This window comes from Haliotis asinina, chromosome 5, assembly GCF_037392515.1.
Source record: "Haliotis asinina isolate JCU_RB_2024 chromosome 5, JCU_Hal_asi_v2, whole genome shotgun sequence".
Lineage (NCBI taxonomy): Eukaryota > Metazoa > Mollusca > Gastropoda > Lepetellida > Haliotidae > Haliotis > Haliotis asinina.
The window spans coordinates 64534015-64557996 of record NC_090284.1 but is presented as its reverse complement, the minus strand read 5'-3'; the positions used below and the strand labels follow the sequence as shown (position 1 = coordinate 64557996).

General features: G+C 40.7%; 1 protein-coding gene across 1 annotated transcript; it reads right to left on the bottom strand.

Moving 5' to 3' along the window:
- Nucleotides 1-438: 438 nt before the first annotated feature.
- LOC137284216 (DNA ligase 1-like) lies at nucleotides 439-19753 on the bottom strand. The gene is made up of 4 exons (XM_067815946.1): nucleotides 19700-19753; nucleotides 4061-5232; nucleotides 3123-3388; nucleotides 439-2482 (listed from the first exon to the last, which is right to left on the bottom strand). The coding sequence occupies exons 1-4, from the start codon at nucleotides 19709-19711 to the stop codon at nucleotides 2070-2072; spliced, it is 1863 nt and encodes a 620-aa protein (XP_067672047.1). The 5' UTR covers nucleotides 19712-19753; the 3' UTR covers nucleotides 439-2069.
- Nucleotides 19754-23982: the final 4229 nt, after the last annotated feature.

Sequence of the window (23982 nt, the reverse complement as noted above, 5' to 3'; positions counted from 1 at the left end):
GGTAGATTTAACTGTGAGGATCAAGAGAGAGCTGTGACATACAACATTCATTCACTCACTACAATGTCACAGTGTACAAGACCTAGAGGTACATCAACCTACGGGGTCTTTGGGATTGTGTGGAAACGTGATCAGGAATTTCCCCTTATCACATGAAGACGTCGAGGGGAAACAGATGGGCTAGTAAGTCATTTGGTTACTACAAAATGTGAGCTCTCTACTGATATGTGTCCATGTGTGGTGCCCACTTATGTATGTGTCCATGTGTGGTGTCTACTGATATGTGTCCATGTGTGGTATCCACTGGTATATGAGTCGTTGTATGGTGTCTCCACCAACACCTCCTTCAAGCCCTCTACAGACACATTAACAGGAGAAGCGGCAATAAAATCTTCCTACATTCCTCGTCATTCGTTAACAAAAGAAGACATGAACGTGTTCACAGCTTATCAGTCGGTTTATTCACGTAACGATATTACATGACGTTAATTAAACATGAGCAACATACCTCGCTCGTTTTGAAACCATTAAATAAATAGATAAATATCACATGTGCAAACTCTATGGTCCATTATCTACGCCTGAAAGCATGGTGGACATGGGCATTGCCAAAGCAAGCAGAAAAATCATTTCATTTACTTATAAACTGCGTTCTCAGAACACAACTGAAACAGTCATCTAAGGTGATTCGAAAGACGTCAAGGCTGTACTGAGCATGGATAGGCACTGATTCCAGCATAGAGATTTTGGCAAAGACTGCCAAGTATAATTCAGTTCAAAGAATATCGGAACAGGAAGCCAGAAGGTACCAATACTGTGTTATCCAGTAACACTGCAAATATTAATATCGATTGTCAACAAGACTCAAACTAGAGTCTCCTACAGAATTGACCGTTGTACAACGTCATGGAGAATCACAACGATTTTACCATTTTAGGCACTAAATGGCATTAGTTAGCTGACCGCTCCGTCCAATACAATAAACAACATCAGTAGAAATGGTTTCGGTGAAGTGCACTTCGTTATGACAGACACTATATTGCAACCACATTTAAATGTGTTAACACGAAAACTGTAAAAAGGCCCAGCGTGAATGCCTACAAAAATATCATGTCAGGCTAAAATCGATACAAAACATTTTTTCATCCATTCCGAAGAAATCGAAACGTTGTCTGTAAACCGCACGTGGTATATACATAAATCGTCTTAATAATACAGTCTATGATCGATGATGATATCGACTATTGTCTGTAATCTATTTTGTAAGTGGTTGGTCACCACAGGGCACCACTTACCCTACAACACCTGACATATGTTTAAACAATATACCATTGAACCTGAGTCATTCATATACCTGGTCCAACATTTCACAGATGATGCATCATCTGTTCCTACGTCGTCACGTCACGATGCATCATCTGTTCCTACTGATGTCCTCACTGCCGTGACGTCACTGGCAAAATGCTTAGTGCCCCACAGATTTTCACCCCTCGGCAACAGTTTCTATCTCATCACATCCTGTTCATAGCCCGGAGTTGATCATAAAGGCAACAGTTTCTATTCCATCACATCCTGTTTATAGCCCGATTTGATCATAAAGGCAAACATTTCTATCTCATCACTTTGTTCTACTTTATAATTAGAATATAACTATAATCTGGTTATAACATATTCCTAGTAAAATGTTGATCGTAATTTTGCCATGTCCATAGAACGACAGCAGTTTCTATCTCCTTGCACCCCTGAGTTGATCAAACCTCTTAACAAGTTCACAGAACGGCAACATCTCCCATCTCCTTAAGTGTGTTCATACCCCGGAGTTGATCAAACCTCTCCCCATTTCCATAGAAAGGCAACAATTCCTACGTTCTCACATACTCTTCATACCCCGGAGTTGATCAAACCTCTTAACAAGTTCATAGAACAACAGTTTCTATACCATCACATCCTGTTCATAGCCCGGAGTTGATCATAAAGGCAACAGTTTCTATCTCATCACATCCTGTTCACAGCCCGGAGTTGATCAAACCACTCCCAGTGTCCACAGAATGACAACAGTTCCTATCTCATCACATCCTGTTCATAGCCCGGAGTTGATCATACCTCTCTCCAAGTTCATAGAACGGCAACAGTTCTGGGGGAACGGGGTGAACTTTTTCATCCATGTCCTCTTCATCATCATCTTTTACAGGCGGATTCAGTTCATCCTCGATTGCTTTGATCACATCCAGTCTCCTGATCTTCTTCAACGCCGTCTTGAGGTCGTCGACCATGGCTCGCGTGTGATAACGTCGCCACCGGTCAAGCGCTCGTCGAGCGACAATAATCAGAGTTACTCTCGCACCAGTGGTGCTCAGCTCACTGATGTCCCGTTCTATGGTCTCCGCGCCACGTTTGGGAAAGAACGGTAAGTTTCTGTACACGTTGACCCAGTCTCGCTCTATTGTTCTTGAAATCACCTTGCACGCTTTGTCCAGAGGTGCTGGAAGGATAGATCGATATTCAACAATCAAACTGAACATTTTGTATGTTTGAAGTATTTACATTGATACTAATATTTGGTCATTCCTCCTTAAGATGCTATCGAGGATGACCCAGATTTGTTTCGCTAGATGTCATATATCATGTTATTTGTGTCTCCTATTTTGCTAATCACGGGATAGTTTCAACTAACCCCGCGCAGAAAATGTAGGCATGCTTAATACAATCCTGCTGAAATACTTCATTTTTTAAAAAGTTTATCGAGCAATATGTAACCGTGTTAGTAGGTAACCCCTAACTTCCCGGTGTATTATGGGGTACAGGTTTGTTTTGTTAACCCGCGTGATTTATCGGTATTTCCTTATCTGTATTAACATATATCACATGTATAAAGACAAGGCTATCAGTTAGAATATATATAAAGTATACCATGCACAATTATAACGGAGCAAAGACGGTCATATGGTAATAATCAGTAGGTTCGGTGATTAAGTGTCATCGTCGGCGACGGCTTTTTTATTTGCTCATAGTATCAAGCACTTGTTTGCCATGTCCCAATTATTTACACACCACCGTGATATATCCGGAACAGTGCTGTCTGCGGCGTAAATAAACAAACAAACAAATCTAAGGTCACTTACTGGCTGTCTTGGCCGTGATTCCCGTCAGTCGACTGTTCCTGGCGTGTACAGGGATACTATAGTAGATTTTCTCAACGGCGTCATTGCTCGTTTTACACAACAGGATCCGTCTGGCCAGCTTCAGACTCTTCTCCACATCCAGGTAGTCCTTCTCCTTCCTTCCCCTCTCTTCCCCAGCCTCTCGCAGCTCCTTCTGGATCAGCCGTATCTCTTCTTCTATCTTCTCCTGCTGACGGGTCTTCTCCTCCACCCATTTTAACTTGTACCTGCAAGTGTAGGTTCATGTTTAGCTTCAATTGTGTTTCTGTTCTGTTGTTCGAGTTTTATTAATTCGAGCTCTTCAGGGTACAGTGATCTAAGCCACTATTGTTCTTGATGTAAGGTAGGCTCTCTTTACCATGCTACAAAACCCACATCTCATAATATTTTGTCAGCCTATTTCCGGTTCTCGAGTTTTATATGAAAATGGTTAACGACTAGACCTTTCCTCTTTCCAAAACATTAAGCACAGACGCCACGCTATCACCGGTGAAAGAGGCGATCAACTCACCAGCCCTCCAGATTCGATTTTAGGTTGTTTTATTGCGTCCAACGAATTAGCCCATTGTCTCTTGAAGCTGGTTTCGTCTTCTTTTTGAATATATTACCTAATACCTATTTTCGTAATATTACCTTCCTCGTTTACCCATCTAGCTGAGTTTATACTGATTTTTAGAAACTTGGTAATAATTATGTTAAATGGACGCCAACATAACTCTACACAGATCTTTGTGATGGGTGATCTAAAGTCCTTGGCTCCGTTCTACAAAGTATGTCTACTTTGACCCAACGGAGTGTGGGTACTGAGCACCCTGCAGATGATCATGGAAGATGTGGACCAACACAAAATATATCAAACTGCATCTTTATGAACATGAGCAGAGATGGAGTGTTCGTACCTGACTGTAGCTAGTTGTCGTTGCAGCCCTGGCAGCCTCTCTTTCAGGTTCTTCAAGTCCTCAGTCAGGATGTCATAGGTCTCCGCGGACACGTCCGGGTGGCTGTCATCTAACACCACCTTAAAACTCTCTCTACGGTGCTCCTTAAACTCAATCTCCAACTCGGTGTCATTGACCTGCTTCTCCAAGTGTTCCTCCTCCCGAAGATGGTTATCTCTCCTCTCCCGCAGGTTCATCACTTCCGTTTCCGCTTTTGAATATTCCAGTTCTGCCTGGCTGAGTCTGAAGGTGAGTGAATGGTATTTGGACCTTGATTCCCTCAAAGCTTTTATCTTTTCTTCCTTTAAAGTGTCCAAATCAATTATGTCAATTTTGAGAAACCCTGCGTAGGTTTCATCCGTTTTCAGCCATGATGTCATGAGACTCAAAGCATTTCTTATGTTCGTACAAGCATCAGCGAAGATCACAAGGAACAGGACTTTGTGGAGGTTATGCTTAGCAACGAAATTTTCCAAGGGTGGTGTGAGATGGGAGGTTGAGATTCCTTTTCCTTTGAATCGTCTGTAAACTTCTTTGGCGTTTGTTAAACTCTGTTCAATGTTTGTACTCCAGGACAGAATCTGTTCCTGGTAATGAGAAGCCGTTTCCAGATAGCCTTCTTTCTCGGAGTTAGGGTCATAGAAGCTCACACAGTACTTATTCATCAACTCACACAACTTCTGACACGAATGGATCACATCACTGATCTTGTCGGGGAGATAACTCTTCAACTTGACGTACACATCTTGGAAGAGCTGTGAGTTTTCTGCCGAACCCTTAAAACCAGGAAGACCGAATTGCATCATGATGTCATCCACGTTGGTGGAGGAATTGCACTCGAATATGAGGGCTGCTTTCATGATCGTCCTGATCGGATATATAATCTTCTCAATCTCCTGGTGGACTGTCCGTCTCCCTCCATAGTATGACCTCTCTAATCTGGACAGACATCTATGGATGTGTTTGATTTCCATTGTAATGAGCTGTCGAACCTCTTTAAGACACCGAGGTGGGCAGGTTTCGAGTTGGCGAAGGGGGCTCCTCTTCTTATGCTGAGCTGACATGTCCCCCACCATCGTGAAAGCTGCTTTGGTTGCCAACGTCGGCATTCGATGGTCCAGCACCGGCCGCAACTGAAACAAATTACAAAGATTGAGATTTAACATTGTCTTTTCAAACCCTCTGTAACAGCCGCGAATTAAAACTTCACTTCGTATCACCTCTTTATTCACAGAAGAATTGACTAATATGAAGCCAATGATTGTGACTACAGGTACATGGACTTCATTTCAGTGAGACTGAGACATCGGCAGCTACACTTCCTTGTGATCGATATCACGTAGTATAGCCTTGTGGTTTGCTAATGCGTTGTATTCACGCGTTTATACAGACAACGCGTTGCATTGGGAGTCTTGCACATGCTGACAAAAAGTGGCGTAAAGTAACATTGAAAACCTCTTGTCAGGTCACTGTCAGGTCGTCATCAGGTCATTATCAGGATGTACAGGTCCTGCATCGCAAAGGTTATGCTTGACTTCGTCCCTAATTGTTTTCTAATGCAGAGACTTTTATCTGTGACTTGGTATAATGATAAGAGTCTGTATATAGAGACTTCTAGCTTATAACCATATGTTTACTTATGGATTGTAGGACGCTCGGAACACAGTAGCTGTACCGGGTCCACAGACCACGACGACATTTCCCTGGCGAGAGCGACAAGCATCCTAACGTTAACGCAACAAAATTTATTATTTACAAGTCACTTGATCTTTTTATTTCGTCCAGTTGTCAATCGATTCCCAATACAAAACCAAACCGCCAGAAGCAGCATGTCATCTGGGTGTGCAAAACATCTGCTGTTTTAATTAGTTGGTATTTACACACACGAATAGCCCTTTCCCTACAGTCTAACTAGCGTCAGATTCCTTGACTGGTGGCTTGGATTGTATACGCTACCCGTCCGTGCAACATCGCCCTGGCGGTAGAGACCACGGGGGGTAGAATCTACAAGGCAACAAACAATGGCAGTGTTTCTGTAGGGTATCGGTTTATTTAAGTTATCTTGGGATTTCAGACGTTGATCAGATCGATACGCCGTCATTGTTAAGATGAATGCTGGTTTGCTTTTATTCGGGTATCCATATATCGATGTTACTGGATAGCTATTGTCAACATCAAAATACAAGATGGAAAAATTAACAGATGACATTTCGTATGTATGTATGTATGTATGTATGTATGTATGTATGTATGTATGTATGTATGTATGTATGTATGTATGTATGTATGTATGTATGTATGTATGTATGTATGTATGTATGTATGTATGTATGCATGCATGCATGGATGGATGCATGGATGATGGATGGATGGATGGATGCATGGATGATGGATGGATGGATGGATGGACGTTCGTGTGTGTGTGTGCGTGCGTGCGTGCGCGCTAGTGTGTTTTGGACGTAACCAACCGACACATATACACACATGAGTGCTACGAGAACTGTTGGGAAAAACACCGTTACAGCAGGGCTTGAAAACAAACATCAACCGTTATTTGGGTAGTCTTGTGCTAACATGACAGCACCTGTCCCGTAAGTGAGATGAACTGGCAACCAATTAAGGTAGAGTGTTGAGAAAAACAATCACCACCTACACGTATAATATGGACCTCCGTGGACGTATCGTGCCAGGTTATCACCTGTGACAAAAATGCTTCATGCACATATCTTAGCATTAAACATCGTGACACCCCCTCAGCAATATCCCAGCCATATGGTGGCGGTCAGTAAATAATCGAGTCGGGACCAGACAATCCAGTGATCAACAACATGAGCATCGATCCGCGAAACTGGGAAACGATGACATGTGTCAACCAAGTCAGCAAGCCTAACCACCCAATCCCGTTAGTCGCCTCTTACAACAAGCATAGTCGCCTTTTATGGCAAGCATCGGTTGCTGAAGGCCTATTGTATCGCGTGACCTTCGCGGGTCAAATGTTCTCAAAGACTGTAAGTTAATAAATGAATCATTTAGGATCCGGCCTGCGGTGTTGAATGGGTTAATTGTCCATTCCCTACCGTTAATGTTTTTACTACTGTCCCCGATAGAGTATTGCACTATCAAAGATTCTGACCAACACTTCCGTGTTCATGACTCACTCATCGGTTGACAGCGTATTAGTGAGAACATCCGTGTACATTGGAACAAATGCATGTAAGGGTTCGAGTAGAGATCGATGTCAAGGGGTACCAAGCATATGGTTGATTTCTGTGCACCGTCTGACAGTTTGCGTTTGATCGATCAAACTAACACGAACACTAACACTAACACTAACACTAACACTAACACTAACACTAACCCAAATACATAGCGACAATATTTCGATTTTACAAATTTACTGGTTCAGATGGGCAGGGGTGGGTGTCGCTTTCCTCCGACCCCAAGGATGCATAAACCAAGAGTGACACAAGTCATCAAAAGCCCGTTGGACAAGCAATATATCTTTCCCCGCTGTGAACCATATTGGAAGTATTTCTCCTGCATGCATCGGTAAGAATATCACAGTTACGCGTTTGTCTTCATTCTTACCTGTAAATCAATAATAACAGAAAGATGACACCTAGAGATATTGCTTCTAGATCCCTAAATGAGAATGGCGCCGCTATGTGAAGATGTAGACTTGCACAAGTCTCAGTGGTAAATATTAAATAATTTAATAATTTAAATGACAATTTCTAAAAACATATTAAACGCCACCGTAGGGTCCTCATTTAGACTTGCCTATTTGAAGGATAGAATTACTATACATGTGGTCTCATGGTCTCAGTGTTCAGTACAGCCGCGGAGCAAGGCTAGATAAAATGCACGATGACCTCTACACCTGATCCAAAAACATTGTGCAAGACCAGATGGAAACTCACCTACCTCTAACTATTCACATGGAGACTTTAACTTTTGTGTACATTGTGTATATTTAAGCTTTGCCTTAGTCTCGATTATCAACTTAAATGATAAGTAAATAAAGAGGGATCACACACATACAGACACGCACTCACTTGTGCACACAACTTGACATCTTATTACTTGTAACCGAAACAGAGTTTACGGCATAATATCCCACACTAACAGGTACAGTTCTTCAAAGACTACTTCGGAAATACTGTACAATGCTTGAAGTCTTATTACTTGACGCCAAAGCATGTAGATCTTCAAATCCAACAAATACAATGCTATCGCAAGTGGCAATATATGCCATCGAGTATAATATCGTTTTGACATGTTGCTGTCAATATTTAATTGATTGTTGTTAATGACAGCATGGATATTGACAGGCTGATACACACCTGAGTGATTAATGACCTGATATTGACAACAGGAGTCGACATCAATATACCTGCCGCTGTGCGATGTTGTTTATTGCCCTTGCAGTAAACAACGTCTTTCCTACGGTCGTTACCCTCGAGTCGGACAGTGAGAATAGAAAAGAAACTCCGCAAAACTATAACAAAAATTTTTAATAACTGACTGAGATTCCGTCCAGTACACTGATCACAATAAAATGAACTTAATCGAACTAATGAATATTTATAAGTTCAGATCTCGTCATTGTTATCATCGCACAACAATGTCTTTGTGTCTGGTCCTTTAGCCTGGTAGAATTAGCCACGAAAACCTCCACATATGTATACGGTTTTGTTTGAACGACTTCGGAGTTGATGGTCTTTCAGATCTTGAAAAAGACTAACTCCTTCAATGTTTCTGTTACGCTATATTGATACATATGATAACTGTAAGATTTTAATGATTTGGATGCATCTAAATTGAGTGAGTGAGTAAGTTTGGTTTTACGCCGCGTTTGAAAATATTCTAGCAATATCACTGCGGGGAACACCATCAATGGGCTTCTATAATGTACACCATGCCGGGGATTGATGAATATACCTACATGTCAGATGCTTAACAACGGTGGTATTGGTATAGTGACTGTTTGGACAGAGTGCGTACTTGCGGCACGTATTTCAAATGACCTTTCACATTAAAACAGCTTGACCCTACGAATATCACAGTTGTTCTGAAGTGTCAACGTGTCAGGAAAATAGTTGGATTAAGTGCTAATTAATATATAGGAGAATGACGCTCTGGCATCTCTTGCCGTCGAGGACATTGGAGCTAAATCTAAATATACTGTTCCCGAAATAAAATTATGTATGAGATTAAAATAAGAATTATTATGTTAAGGAACAAGCCCCTTCACCTGAAGAAGAGACTAGGAACTGTCTCGAACCGTTGTGACCTTGTATAATAAAGAAGTTGAACCATTAAGCATTTTTAGTTTGATTCCACCAACTTCTAAATGCCTTTGAAACAAGCCGAAAAACGCTCACAAATATATCCATGGAGTGCATTTTGTTGTACGCAATATTTTAGCAATAACATAGATACGGATATATCTGAGAACACCAGAATGGGTTTCACACAATGTACCTTTACAAGGAATCGAACTAAGACATTTGGTGTAACGAGCGAATGCTTTAACCACAAGACTACCCCAAAGCCTTAAATCCTCTAAGGGTGTATACATGAACCAATACCCGTTGGGTTACTTCAGACAGTTAAATACAAACGACAAACTATTTTCCTCAAAGGTAAATAATACATTTCAAGAAAACACCGAACTCTGCACGATTTCGACTGTGCCTAAGACTCGTTTGTATGAATCAGTACGTAATAACCATGATTCTGGGTGTCCGCGAAAACGTAAACGTAGCTCGTCCTAACGGTGGCTCACGCAAAAGCAAGTTCCCCAATGCAGACTCCCGCATGCAAGAACATACGCGTGTACGTACCAGACTATAGGCCCTAGGCTTGGTGACTTGCGTATCTGTGTATTATCGTGACATTCATATGTGTCATTATACAAGAATTCACAAATTACATACACATATCCGGAACCGAACCTATATATCTGAGACGACGAAAAATAATTTGTTGTCCGGTACGGCACCCATGTGGTGGGGATAAGGAACACTTGTCCGGAGCCGAGGCTATGTCTGGGATGACGAACGAACGATTTAAACCCCAGGCTATACATAATATATCTCTAGTAAAATGTCCTTAGAATATGTACATACTTCAAAGATACACGAAATTCAATTCAAGTTTTCAAAAATATTCTAAGCTAACCGGTCTCCCTTCAGTAACATTATTTACCATTATGCCTGTCATATAAGAATGAAACTAACTAAATCAAGATGCGTGAACAACAAGTTTAACCAAATGTGTTTGTTAACATAAGATCTGTATAATAACGTAAGATCTGTATACTATATATCATAATGTTAAACCGTGATCTAGTGAATAGAACTTCTGTCCGATAGCGGAAGACGGGAGCTTGATCGCTGCAGCGCTAAATTAAAAGGCTTTTACAGATGGTAATTGATGTTACCCTGCCTGACTCTGTGCATTAATTTCATAAAATAAGCAGTGTCTGAGTATGATACTACAATGGCGTCGTGTCTCAGTGGTCCTGTATTATAAAACAGGCTTTAGTCTAGACATGCAGAGTAGTTTAGCATAGTGGTTAAAGTGTTCGCCATCACACTGAAGACACGGGTTCGATTCCCCAAGTGGATATTGTGTGAAGTCCATTTCTGCTACCCCTCGCTGTTATTGTTGGAATGTTTCTACGAGCGGCATCAAAATAGACTCAGCCACACAATCACATGCATGAACGCTGCCACATAAAGTACTGTAATTTTCAACTCAATGTCAAACACACTTAAGTAGCATGTGGGAAAGTGCATGCATGTCGCTATGTAAGTGGAATAATTAACGCGTGGTTATAAACACCGTTCCACCCTTGTGACGAACGTGGGGAAGCAGACCACGTGGCCATTAACTGCACTCGGTAATTGTGTGGATGTAGATTTCATGTCGCTGGCATGGATTTCACGTCAACACATGCAGCACTACTTTCCATGTGTGATTAATTGCAACTCACGCCAAGACGTTGACTTGGGGGACATAATGACCTAGGATTATCTCATGTATTTACATGTATCTCAAACATAAAAATTAACGGGGGTAATGAGTTGGTCTGGGCTGGTATCGCTTGACTCTTAAAATGTATTATTCTGATATAAGCATTAAACTCTATTAAAACGGAAAAAGAGCCACAATGAGCTCAAAGATTCAGAATTCAGAGATTCAGAGATTCCCTGAGGAATCCTTGACTTATTTCATCTAGTGGTTTTGAAATGCAGAAAGGGTATTGCGAAGAGAAAATAATGTAAATCAGGGAATGCGAGACTGACTATGGTATTCCTTGACCACTCAGAATTAGAAATTACCATGCAATTTGATGGCTAACATCTTCTTGTTTATTTCAGAGAGCGACGTTTCGGTGTAGGTCCCTACATCCTTTCGAAGCTATCCATATTCAAAGATCCAATTCCCCCGATGAGACATGGCCGTTGCAACGTGTGCATTGGCTAAAAGTGTCCTAGCGAAGTGTGTGGTTAAATCGTATATACAACTGGAGAGTCTGGCCAACACATGTTCATTTTCAGATCAGCGTATGATTGCTAATTATGCATAAAACGACATTCATTCATCCACTAACCAGCCATGAACGGTACCTGAAATGTAGACTAGAAATGAACACGTTTTACAGTAAGTATATAAGCTGTTAACTTAAATACAGTAAAAAGGAGCCCAGAGACTTTTTTCATTTTCAGAAAGTGCGGTAATCTAGACCTATCACATTCTATATTTGCATGAGCTGCATTACTGAATATTTGTTTCAGTGAATGTATGACAGACTACGTATACCATACCAAACACAACTAACCAATATCTGATCACATTCATTTTCCTCTGATAAAATTAAGTTGTTAAATATGTATGTTTACCTGAGTAAATTTTTCCTTTACATCATCGTACGTTTGGTGTTATATTTATCTGATTTTGCTTGACATGTGTCCTACAGAGGTAGGTGGGCGCGACATATACACTTGTACACTGTCTTCAGAGACGCCATATTAATCTGTGTAAGACAGAGTGCACACACCGCCACCACCACCAAGATTGTGTATTGTATATATCTACATATAAAACACTCTTCCTTTGTCATAGTACATCAAGGTGGCGGAATGCATTTCAGAACTACCAATGTACAAGACTTGAATGACCGACTGTCCACAATGTCCATCTTGCATATAAGATAAGCATAGTCTCATGTGTGGCCGATGCCATCCGCTACCTGGGGAACGTGAAGGCAGACGAGATCGTCTTTACAGAGACAGATTGTGTGAGACATGTCTTGACGTTGTCTGTCGCAAAGATGAACTCTCTATGACACGGAAACAGATAAACCTAGACTTAAGGTCGAAGTGTTTGTTTGTTCCGGTTGAATAGTATGAGATAATTGTAAGGCTGGATGAACAAACCATAAACTGGATAAACGGGGCTGACTTATCCGAACTCCCCACGGAAACTAGGCGTAACTGGAGGCACGGAACAACAGCTAGGCTGTTATGGGCAAATCATCGATTGGTAATTTCTGGACATATATTGGGGACATGGGGGATATCCCTGGCGATCTTTATCTAGTGTCAGTCTAATGAGAGTGGGTCGCATGGTTGGTAATGTGAAGATTTCAGTGTCAGTGAAACTGTACTTTCGACTTATTAAGAAATGAAATTGTGGACATTTGATTAGAATTCATAACAATTGAATAGTTTTGCTCTTCTGAAGTTAAATACAGTAGATGTTCATTTATATATGCATTAGTTTTCTTTTCAAGCGTCAAACGCACTTTAAACTTTCTTTTGAGCACTGGTTTATATTAATTTTATAGGCGGTATGTGAGAGTACGTACATGTCCTGGGAAAATCTAATGTTTTTCCACACCGTCTCTGGGTCTAATGGGTTGCGCGCCTACCAAGGGAAAGGACGTTGAAAGACATTGAGACATGGTACTTCTTTCCCTGCCTGACCTTGAATTGGAGTCAGTATACTGGTCTCCTATGACCTAGTCACCTATATTTATCCAGAAAGGAGCGGTGAGGTAGCCCAGTGGCTAAAGCGTTCGCGCGTCATGCATACGACCCGGGTTCAGTCATGGGTACAATGTGTGAAACCCTTTTTTGGTGTCCCCCTCCGTAATATTGCTGGAAGATTGCTAAAATCGACGTACAACCAAACTCACTCACTCAATAATCCAGAAAATGTGTGAGCGTTGTTCGGCATGTTCCGACACATAATTATTATTATTATCATACAATGGGTAGTGCTCTCGGCAGGATAAACCCAACGACTATTTCCGGTATCCGTTGGGGTCATATACGGATACCGATGCAAATTAGAGAGGTCACATGCAAATTTTAGGGACTACTTTCACACTGTAAACAAACATGGCGTCACGCCCATCTATCGGCTACGATTTCACCAGCACCGAAACGCAGGCGTCTTGCACACACGCACAGCAGCCAGGAAAATCTCGAATGAACTATTTGACACTTTGTCAGTTGAAAAGTGCGCTCGCAAAATGCCTCGCGAACATTATATTTGTTGTTCAAATGACCACTCCAGCACAGCGATGACTCAGCATACTATGCTGGCTCGCCGCATGGAACTCTGGGTAGGAGAGTGGACCAATGAGTGATCGGTAGAAAACATACGTCATCGAGCTTGTGACGTCACGTATTACTACGCACATATTTGTGACGTCATAGATATGCGGGCACATCTCAGAAAGTTTAGTTTCATGATCAGTGGCAAATGAAATCACATTTGTTTTTAAATTTGAAAGTAAGAATGACATTGTGTGATAAATAGGTTATCACACTCGTGTGTTTTGGGATGGTTAATATCCTGTATTAGGAATAAACGCAATTTATTTAGCTCGCAAAGGCTCGCTAAATAAAATGTTTGTTCCCAATACAGGATACGTAGTAACCATCCCAAAACACACTCGCTTGATAAACCATATTTGTTTAATCTCATGCATAACTCTATTTCGAGAACAGTGCCGTGTGTTTAGATTTACCTTCAGTGTCCACAGCGGCAAAATATGTCACTGGCCTATACCTTAATTAGCACTTAATCCAACAATTTTCTTGACACGATGACACTTCAAAACAACTGTGATATTCGTTGTGTCAAGCTGTTTAATGTGAAAGGCTATTTGAGATAAGTACCTCAAGTACTTACTCGGTACAAACAGCCATTATACAAATACCTACATTGCTGAGCATCAAACCCTTGAGGAAAATCACAGATCTCAAGCTTGAAGCGGAACACTGGAGAAATGTGTCCCGTGAAATAAGATCGGTAAAAAAATCCATTCCATTGTGTTTGTTATCAAATTCCCATTCCCACTGTCACTAAATTGCTTTTCATACGATACCATATTCTCTTCCTACAGGGGTACTTGTCATATCTTCCTACGTTACGTAGGAAGATATTACAACTGATAACTGTGGGAAGAAAATGACGATACCAGGTCGCCATGGAAGTCCTTAGAATTCGTTTTAAAATCAATGACCCGTGAAGGTCCCGGGGTAGAATAGGCCTTCAGTAACGAATGCTTTCCACGAAAGGCGACTGTGCTTGTCGTAAGAGTCGACTAACGCGATCGGGTGGTCAGCCTCGCTGATTTGGTTGACACATATCATCGGTTCCCATTTGCGCAGATCGATGTTCCGGATGATCACTGGATTGTGTGGCCCAGACTCGATTATTTACAGACAGCCGCCATATGGCTGGAATATTGCTGAGTGCGGCGTAAACCTAAACTCACTCACCCTCTCACTTCAACAGATTTATTGAATATGTGTATACAGCTTCCCATATTCTCTATTGATATATCTAATGTATGAACCCTTGAAAACACGGCTTTTGGGAGCCTTTCGTTAAGAACCAACAACAAGGGACATTAGGTCATTTATATGAGATTTATAGCTATCGATACCATTGCTGGTTTCAATGTGTGTATATCTTCCTTTATAGGTTTGAAATAAACGATGAGATTTACTGGAGTAGGCGCGTTTCTTATATTACAACTGACTCCAGTTACCTCCCTTAAATTATACAACCAAGCCTTTGACATTGAGGTGTATATGTGCCAATGCTATTCGTGTTTCGGAGAACGTTTAGCTCTTGTTTTGCCTTTCAGTACTGTAGATTATACACACTGATTATAGTTGGTACGTTCTTTGGACTCTTATCTTGGGTAAATACAACTCTCAATGCACATTAATGTTGATTAATTAGAAACAATATGACGTGCTTACAACCCCGTTGATGGCGGACCGTTTCCCCGATAGTGGCAACTGGAGAAAGTGTACCACTTCAATAAAGGTAAGGGTCAATGACTTGTTTGAGATATTTTAAACCTGGGTGTAAAGTCTTAGGTATGTTTTGAAATGTGAACAAGTGGCTCCATAGAACTGGCTAACAACGCTCAAACCCACTTGTGTACTCATTGTAAGTGTTAACAATTGAGCCATGTAGACTGTTTTTCGTGTGACCCGGATCTGAGACCGGAGTGAACTGAGTGTGGGTGAACAATGTACGTGACATGTCAAGTTGGTTGTAAACTGACAATGTTTTTGTATTTTTGTGTTGTACTGAGCAAAACTACAAGTATGTACCAACCATTACACTTTGTTCATCAACATAGTATATTGATTAAAGTGGTTAACATCATCAAGCTTTACTCATGTATATAACTGGGCGAGTGACTGAGAATGGTTTTACATGGCTTGAAGCAATATTCCAGCAATATCATGGGCTTCACACAATATGCCCATGTGGGGAATCGAACCAGGACCTTCAGCGTGACGAGCGAACGCATTTACCACTAGGCTACCCCGACATCCCCACGTACATAAATACCATACCTATCATACTGTTCTTTGTTGGATGATAACGGTTTCAGCGAAACTTCACATGTATTGTTATAAACAGATTGTTTTTCCATAGAGGTATCCCCTTGTTCCTCACACCAGCCCACTGGTTACAACGTTCGCTCGTTATGCCGAAGACGCGGATTCGATTCCCCACATGGGTACAATGTGTAAGACCCATTCCTGGTGTCCCCGCCGTGATATTGATAAAAAGGTAAAATCAGTGTAAAGTGAAGCACTCACTCAAGTTATTACATATGTGTACATGTGCGAGCATGTATATCTCAATGTCCATGTATATGTTGTCGAAATGAGTTTACACCTCTCATTACGTTAACAGCGACCATAAGTAAATAAGTAAACCTTCAGTGCTGTTTTGACACATATTATAATGGATGGATGCGTGGGTCTATCGCCTCCTGTAGCGTTAATTCATTCACATCACGATGTGTCTGTTAAATACAGGAGAAAAGCCCGAAGCATATTTGACGTTTACAACGTGGGTGAAAAGCCACGAGCATGTGTTTGGTGCTGACACAAATCTAGGATCAGAACAAACATTTTAGGTTTCTGTCATGTTAAAGGATCGTACCACACTGCATCACTGAAATTGAAAGATGCTACTAGAAACGTATCTTACAAAACAAGCAAGAGGCAATGAGTTTCAGAACTGCAGTCATGCCAGCCACGACAAACATTGGTTGTATTTCATAGATAGAGCAGAATGTATCTCCACATGACTACTAGTTGCGTCGTATAGACGGCTGGAACATCCATGCCACTTTTACAGCTACAAAAAGATTTGCAATATAGGTAAACACAGTATGATGTAAAGACACGAAACATATGAGGGAGCAAGTGAGTGCAACTTTACGCCGCCCTTACCAGTGGTCTAGGTATACTTCGGCGAAGTGTAAATAATAGAGTTTGGCCAGACAATCCAGTGATCAACAACATGAGCATTAATCTACACGATTGGGAGCCGATGACCTGTGTCAACCAAGTCAGCGTGTTTGACCACCCGATCCTGTTAGTCGCTTTATGACCAGCATGAATTACTAAAGAGCACTTCTAACCCGGATCCTCAGAGGGGAAACACATAAGAGAGGGTTTAGTTTGAGGATCAGTGTGATAATAATCTCCAGCAGCATCACAATCATCATCATCATCGTCGTCTGCGTCGTCGTCGTCACCATTACCTGCATCGAAATCGCCATCATAATACCATCATGATGTTGTAAATATTTTATCCATCATTATATCTGAATGGACAGGTATATACATAACGTAAACCTGTGTATCATTATATCTGAATGGACACGTATATACGTAACGTAAACCTGTGTATCATTATATCTGAATGGACACGTATATACGTAACGTAAACCTGTGTATCATTATATCTGAATGGACACGTATATACGTAACGTAAACCTGTGTATCATTATATCTGAATGGACACGTATATACATAACGTAAACCTGTGTATCATTATATCTGAATGGACAGGTATATACGTAACGTAAACCTGTGTATCATTATATCTGAATGGACACGTATATACATAACGTAAACCTGTGTATCATTATATCTGAATGGACACCTATATACATAACGTAAACCTGCGTATCATAGTCATGATATGGCTTAATTACTGCCAAGGTGACTTTAATTTTTAACTCCATCACCTGAACATTCCAGAGTTCCGTTGACACAAGTATTACATTCGTTCCATTGACCTTTCTATAAAGACTAGAAAAGTTTACCTCCTCCTGTATTTTTATCGCCATTGCTAGGTGTTATAGCGTTCATCGATAATATTATCAGATCATCTGTGTTAAAACTTTGTCACGCATTCCATACACCGCCCGTACACCTATCCCCGAACAGATGACTGCCACAAACCTGAAATGTGTTTGAGATATACTCCTCAATCCTATCACCTCTGGATCAACGGTCTCAGATGAATTTACTAACCTTTCAATTTGTCACCTTTTTGCCTCTTAAAAAAACAACACACCTCACTTCAAAGTGCAAATAATTACGTATATACAGTTCTCAGTTACCTTGACAAAATCGTTTACAATCACGCCGATTAGCTGGTGTCTATTTCACGCGCAACGTACACTGATATGCACGACCCATCCATTCACAGAGTCCATTGTCAGTTTTGACAAGCGGCGTGAAAATGATGGCTTGCGTAGCAAAGATCACGTGGCTTGTTGGTGCCCGTTTCCACCACAAAGCAATTGATCGGTTTTCGATCGGAGACAAATAATTCGGAACAAAACACTGCGCCATTTGATATATCTGAGATTTATGATGCCGTTTGTAGTCACGAATCACACGGTGATAAACCGCGCCCTCAAAGCTGAACGAGAAACTTCATTTACAGTCATGTGGTGTAGATATATTTTGTTGATTTAAAAAGGACTTCGGTAACTATCCTAATGTTTTTTGCATAGCTACCATGAAAAATAATTATGTAACTGTAAAAGTAGGAAGCAATAACGCCGGTTTCATCTTGCTGAATGGGCCACATCTGTCATGTTAACCAAACACATGACACTCGCCTGATCTCTAGCGTTTACTGTAGACCTTTTATGTACATTATAAAGTATATGGCCTCAAGGTACCTAAATTATCTCTTATGGGTTTCGCATATAATTTGAATAGTATTTTATTTATCCTGGGTTATTGAAGATCATACTCATGAAGATCCGGGTTATAAATGGTCTTCATTAACCCATGCGTAAGAAGCGACTATAACAGGACAGTGTGGCCAGGCTCGCTGACTTGGTCGACACATGTCATCGGTTTCCAATTGTGTAGACCGATGCTCATGCTGGCGATCACTGGATTGTCTGGTTCAGATTAGGTTGTTCACAGGCTGTCGTCACACAGCTGGAATATTGCCGAATGCGGCGTAAAACTAAACTCACTCGCTGAGAACTATTTCCAACCCTGTTCTTCACGGGTCACTTTACTACGAACGTGTGATCCTAGATGTAAGATATGTTAAACAAAGTTCGAATTTCTCTGTATGGTGTACGATCTGATCTGAAACATTTATTAAAGTTGAACGACGAAGTTAGCACATTCATATTATACTTGGTCTTGCGCTGAGTGCCTAGATGAAACGTGTGTGACGTCCTAGGGATGTGTATTTGGTGTGTCCCTCCCAGTTCAAGGGGTGTGGGGTGGGGTGTGGGGGGGTGTGGGTGGGTGTGTGTGTGTGTGTGGGGGGGGGGGGGGGGGGGTATTCGCATGTGAACTGAGCAATCAGTGTCTCTGTTCCGAAATGGTAAAATATACTGATGTTGTTCATAATTTGTGAACTGAGTAGCATACACATCGACGATGTAAATCAAATTAAAATTAATTAAACTAAATTTAATTTTAAATATTCAGCTATGGAGACGAGTACCGGTATACTTTTTTAAAAGAGACAGTAAAACGTAAGTTTGTTTTGTAATATTCACTTTTAGTGAAACAACTAAATATTTCAACGCTGCACACTATATGCCTATTCAGCTGTCACACAAGATACAAAGGTATGTTTAACGAAAAAAGCCACACAAAATATCACACGTCAATTATTAAAAGACATTTAAAACAAAAAACAAAAGAAAAAGAAACAGAAAAAAACACAATATGGTTATATATACAAGCGGTCAACACTTTCACTTACCTTTAAAGCCATATTAAATCCACTTTCACGTCCTCTCCTACCGACGTCTCCAAGCCTAATGTCGTCGGATACCGCGATAGCGGCTCGGTGACTCTCAAATACTTGCAGTGTTCAAACAATCGCGCTTAGCGACCCACGTTCGAACGATCGATCACTCGATAGCGCTATTGAATATCTCCCAAATGGTCGCTCCATAAATTTTGAAAGCTTTTTTTCTTAAACGCCAATCGTTTACTAACCCCACGGTCCACTTCAGCGCGACTAACAATCCCTGTTGGCAAATCTGGCTCAAATTCTTTACATGCTGTTGAATAACAAATGAATGCAATCCCTACAGATTCCCCAGCTAAAGCAAAGTCGTGTCGTGTCAGCCGATCGCTCTCTACAGCTAAGAGTTCCAACGCTCGATTGTTTAAAATATTTGATTGAAAAACAAACACGGTATAATAGGGTATCACGGACCATGATTTAGGAAATCGCCAAGCCGATCATCGATTATCTTGGATTATGTTTAATTTCCTGTATTCTTGTGATAAGTTCGGATTCAGGCCAACCGAAGAAGGTTTGAAAGGCGTTTGATTGTCTGAAACATATACTCTGACTGTATGTAGTGTAAACGGAACTCTTTGCAGTGTTTTCAGTAGCCGAGTTTCTGTGTAAGGAGCTTATTGTATAGTATCAGTAAATCCATTTTATGGCTTCGGTGTTTGAGGACAATGCCCTCAGCGGACTTGTGTTAAACATTGATGACATTTGTTGCGCAGACCTTCTCTTGTTGGGGACGGCGTGTTTCCACTTAAGTGTCAGGAAAAAGGAACTAACAACTACCAGGAGGTTTTTAAAGGTCATGTATTTGATACGGCATGGCAGTTCTCTCTTCATCTTAGGTTTGCTTATTTCAGTTTTCTCAAACTATGTAAATGGTTTGGTCAAATTTCAACATTTGTCCATAATATTTCAAATGTTGTCTTTTGTATGAACGGTTAACACTCTCCGTGCAATCCTGAACCAATGATTATGGTAAGTGGCGAAGTGTTGTCGGTCTCACTGACTTCTGAATTCTGTTTGGATGGAATAATGATAACAAATCTTTATGTAAACATGTGCATGTACAGCTGCCCTTTGTTCCCAGAGAGTCTGACCTGTGAAGGTCCGGAGTAGAATAGGCCTTCGACAACACACGCTTGCCATACAAGATGATAATGCTTGTCGTAAAAGGCGACTAACAGGATCGGGTGGTCAGGCTCGGTGACGTGGGTGACTCATGGCATTGTATTATTCAGCATTGTGATCAACATCACCATGGAAAATGTCTACCCCATTCGCTCTTGACATTCTGTGTGTAAAGGAAATATATACGATTCAGAGCTGAATTGCGTGCACCTTAGTGGACAATGTTTACGTCAGAAATGGGGACCAGATTGATGGATGGGTAGGTTGATGATGAAACTGAAATACCTCGTTCTTCTTCCGTCTATACGTCATTCTTTTCTCTGTCTCCAACCTGCTTGGTTCAGTATTTCTTCTCCAAAGTGAAGCAATGTAACGGCAAGTTCCGTTATAATCCGCCTTAAGCCGATATTTAGCTGTTGCAGTATGGGTCGGGATCTCATGTATGTAGTCAGGTACAAATCAAAGGGTCTGGATTATGTAAGGGAAGGTGAGGCTGAACAATCTAAGTTAATCATAGAATGTATTCACAAAGCTGTAAAACAATGACTCGAATATGAATTATATTTAATATTATCACTGATTTATTCATGACGACAGGTTTTTATATACGTTGTGTTATTAGATACTGCTTTTCCAAAATTTTACCCCTTTACAAAAATTTGTATTTATTATAAAGTTAAAGAAAATGAGAAAGTCTTACAAGAAAGCTCACTTCATGAGAATGTATGAACAGAATGTTGACACCATGAACATTATGTTAACGCACTATATATGTTGTCTGGTGTAATACTGCTTTATACAGGATGAGACAAGAATCACGTCTTTGTTGTATGTATTTGTGCGTTAAGTATCTCTTGTAGAGTCATTATGATTAGTAGATAATGTGTACGTGGCAACCGTCTCAAACATTTACAACGTGCATACGTTCTCTGGTCCAATTTGTGATGAGAAGACGGGCGTGTTGCCATTACACAATTACTGCTGGCATTTTACCGTATAGAGTCGCCTCCCTTGTCCAGAGACCCCCGACGGCTGCTCCATACGAGGCCAATTCCTGGCATGACGCTTCATAAACTTCACTGCAGTGATATGCAGTTATATCACCAGACATCAGTCATCAGCTACCATCTGCAGTCAAATCAGTTGCAGAATGCCTAAAGAAACAGAGCATCTGTTAAAGAAGCGAATCATGGCATCATATTCTTACAAGATTCTGATGTCATACGTTGTGAAAAATCAGTAGCAGCCAAGAAGCTGAAAACCCTGGAACAAACTTGAAAATCAGTCTCACAAACGATAAAGAAAGTCAGAAAACTCGTATTGTTTACATAAAATCTCCAGATAGACACACTAATACCCTACACAAACCACGAGTCAACGCAACAGATAGACACACTAATACCCTGCACAAACCATGAGTCAACGCAACAGATAGACACACTAATACCCTGCACAAACCACGAGTCAACGCAACAGATAGACACATTAATACCCTACACAAACCACGAGTCAACGCAACAGATAAACACACTAATACCCTACACAAACCACGAGTCAACGCAACAGATAGACACATTAATACCCTACACAAACCACGAGTCAACGCAACAGATAAACACACTAATACCCTACACAAACGACGAGTCAACGCAACAGATAGACACACTAATACCCTACACAAACCACGAGTCAACGCAACAGAGGCTCTACAGGAAGATAATGCTAGTGATCTCTTCGAAGGAACTGTTAGGACTAGAACACCGAGATATTACATAAGAGGCATATCCAACAGATCTACAAGACCTGCCATCCTCAACTTTCTCCATCAACACAATATCACTGTTAAAAGACTCAGACTAATTCAGAGCACATATGAAGGTGCTTCACAATCAGCAAAGCTTACTATCCCAAAATATCAGTCAGAACAACTAGAATTAGATGTAGATTGGCCTACAATGGTATGGTATAGTCAGGATGTAGGCGATATTCCCCATTTCATCTCCCTTCATCAAGACTTCTTGATTGTGATAAGCAACGTATTCTCGGTAATATCAGAGAATCTGTCCATTTAAGGTACCTTAAAGAAGTTAAGTCATTGTTAAATACTGAATATTATGTCTCTTTAAACAATCAAATAACTATCAGAAGAAATGTATGTTTGCTCAGATTACATGCACTTGATTTGAGATGTAATATTCGAGATAATAATTTTGATAAGATATGTAAAATGTGTGACTGTGGCTTGAAAGAAGATGGAATTCACTTCATGTTTGAATGCAAAGCATATGATTTTATTTGAGATAGATATTTTCCATATTCTAGAATGTAAGCAACTCATAGATCAAAATCATGAACAGATTTCCTATCATATCAAATTTATTAACATTCATTATACTTCAGCTCTTCCTCAACAGTGCAATGACAAGGACACTCAGTCTTCTAACTTGGAATGTCAGAGGAATACTGTCCTCGTCTCTCTCTTTTTACGAAATTGTTGACCAGCGCAATGTAGACATTGCATTTATAACAGAGCACAAATTATTACAACACTCCAACAGCTTCATGGACACTATTCACACTGGTTACCCATCATTTGTGAAATCTGACAGAAACGTTTCTGCAAATCCCTTTTGTGGTAAAGGTGGAGTTGCTATACTGTTTACGTCATCACTGATCCCATATGTTAAACATATTGATGCTGTCAACAGCTCTCGCATAATTGGGATTGAACTTAAAGTTAGAAACCTGCCCACCTTCTATATGTTTGGTGTCTATATGCCTACTTCCTCTTTTAGATATGAAGTTTTGGAGCAACAAACTGACATACTTCAAGACTTATATGATTTCTATGAAAGTAAAGGAATAGTTCTTTTTCTTGGCGATTTCAACATCGCACTCCAGGACCACAACTCTGTCACAGAAACAAGAAGATCAGGCCTGCTACAAGGCTTCCTCGATAACAATAACTTAGTTATTCTTCATAATACTGACTCCTTACCATATACCTTTGTTCCTTCACAATCAATGTGAGATGCTCACATCCTTCAAAGACGAGAACGACGCCTATGCATAAATGACAGATCGTCCAAGAGGGTTATAACACGAAAGTT

Excerpts from the sequence above, each read along its gene's own strand:
- LOC137284216 (XM_067815946.1), bottom strand. Across the intron at positions 3,389-4,060 it reads CGACAACTAGCTACAGTCAG|GTACAAGTTAAAATGGGTGG; the intron begins GTACGAACACTC and ends CTACACTTGCAG. Across the intron at positions 2,483-3,122 it reads AATCACGGCCAAGACAGCCA|CACCTCTGGACAAAGCGTGC; the intron begins GTAAGTGACCTT and ends CTATCCTTCCAG.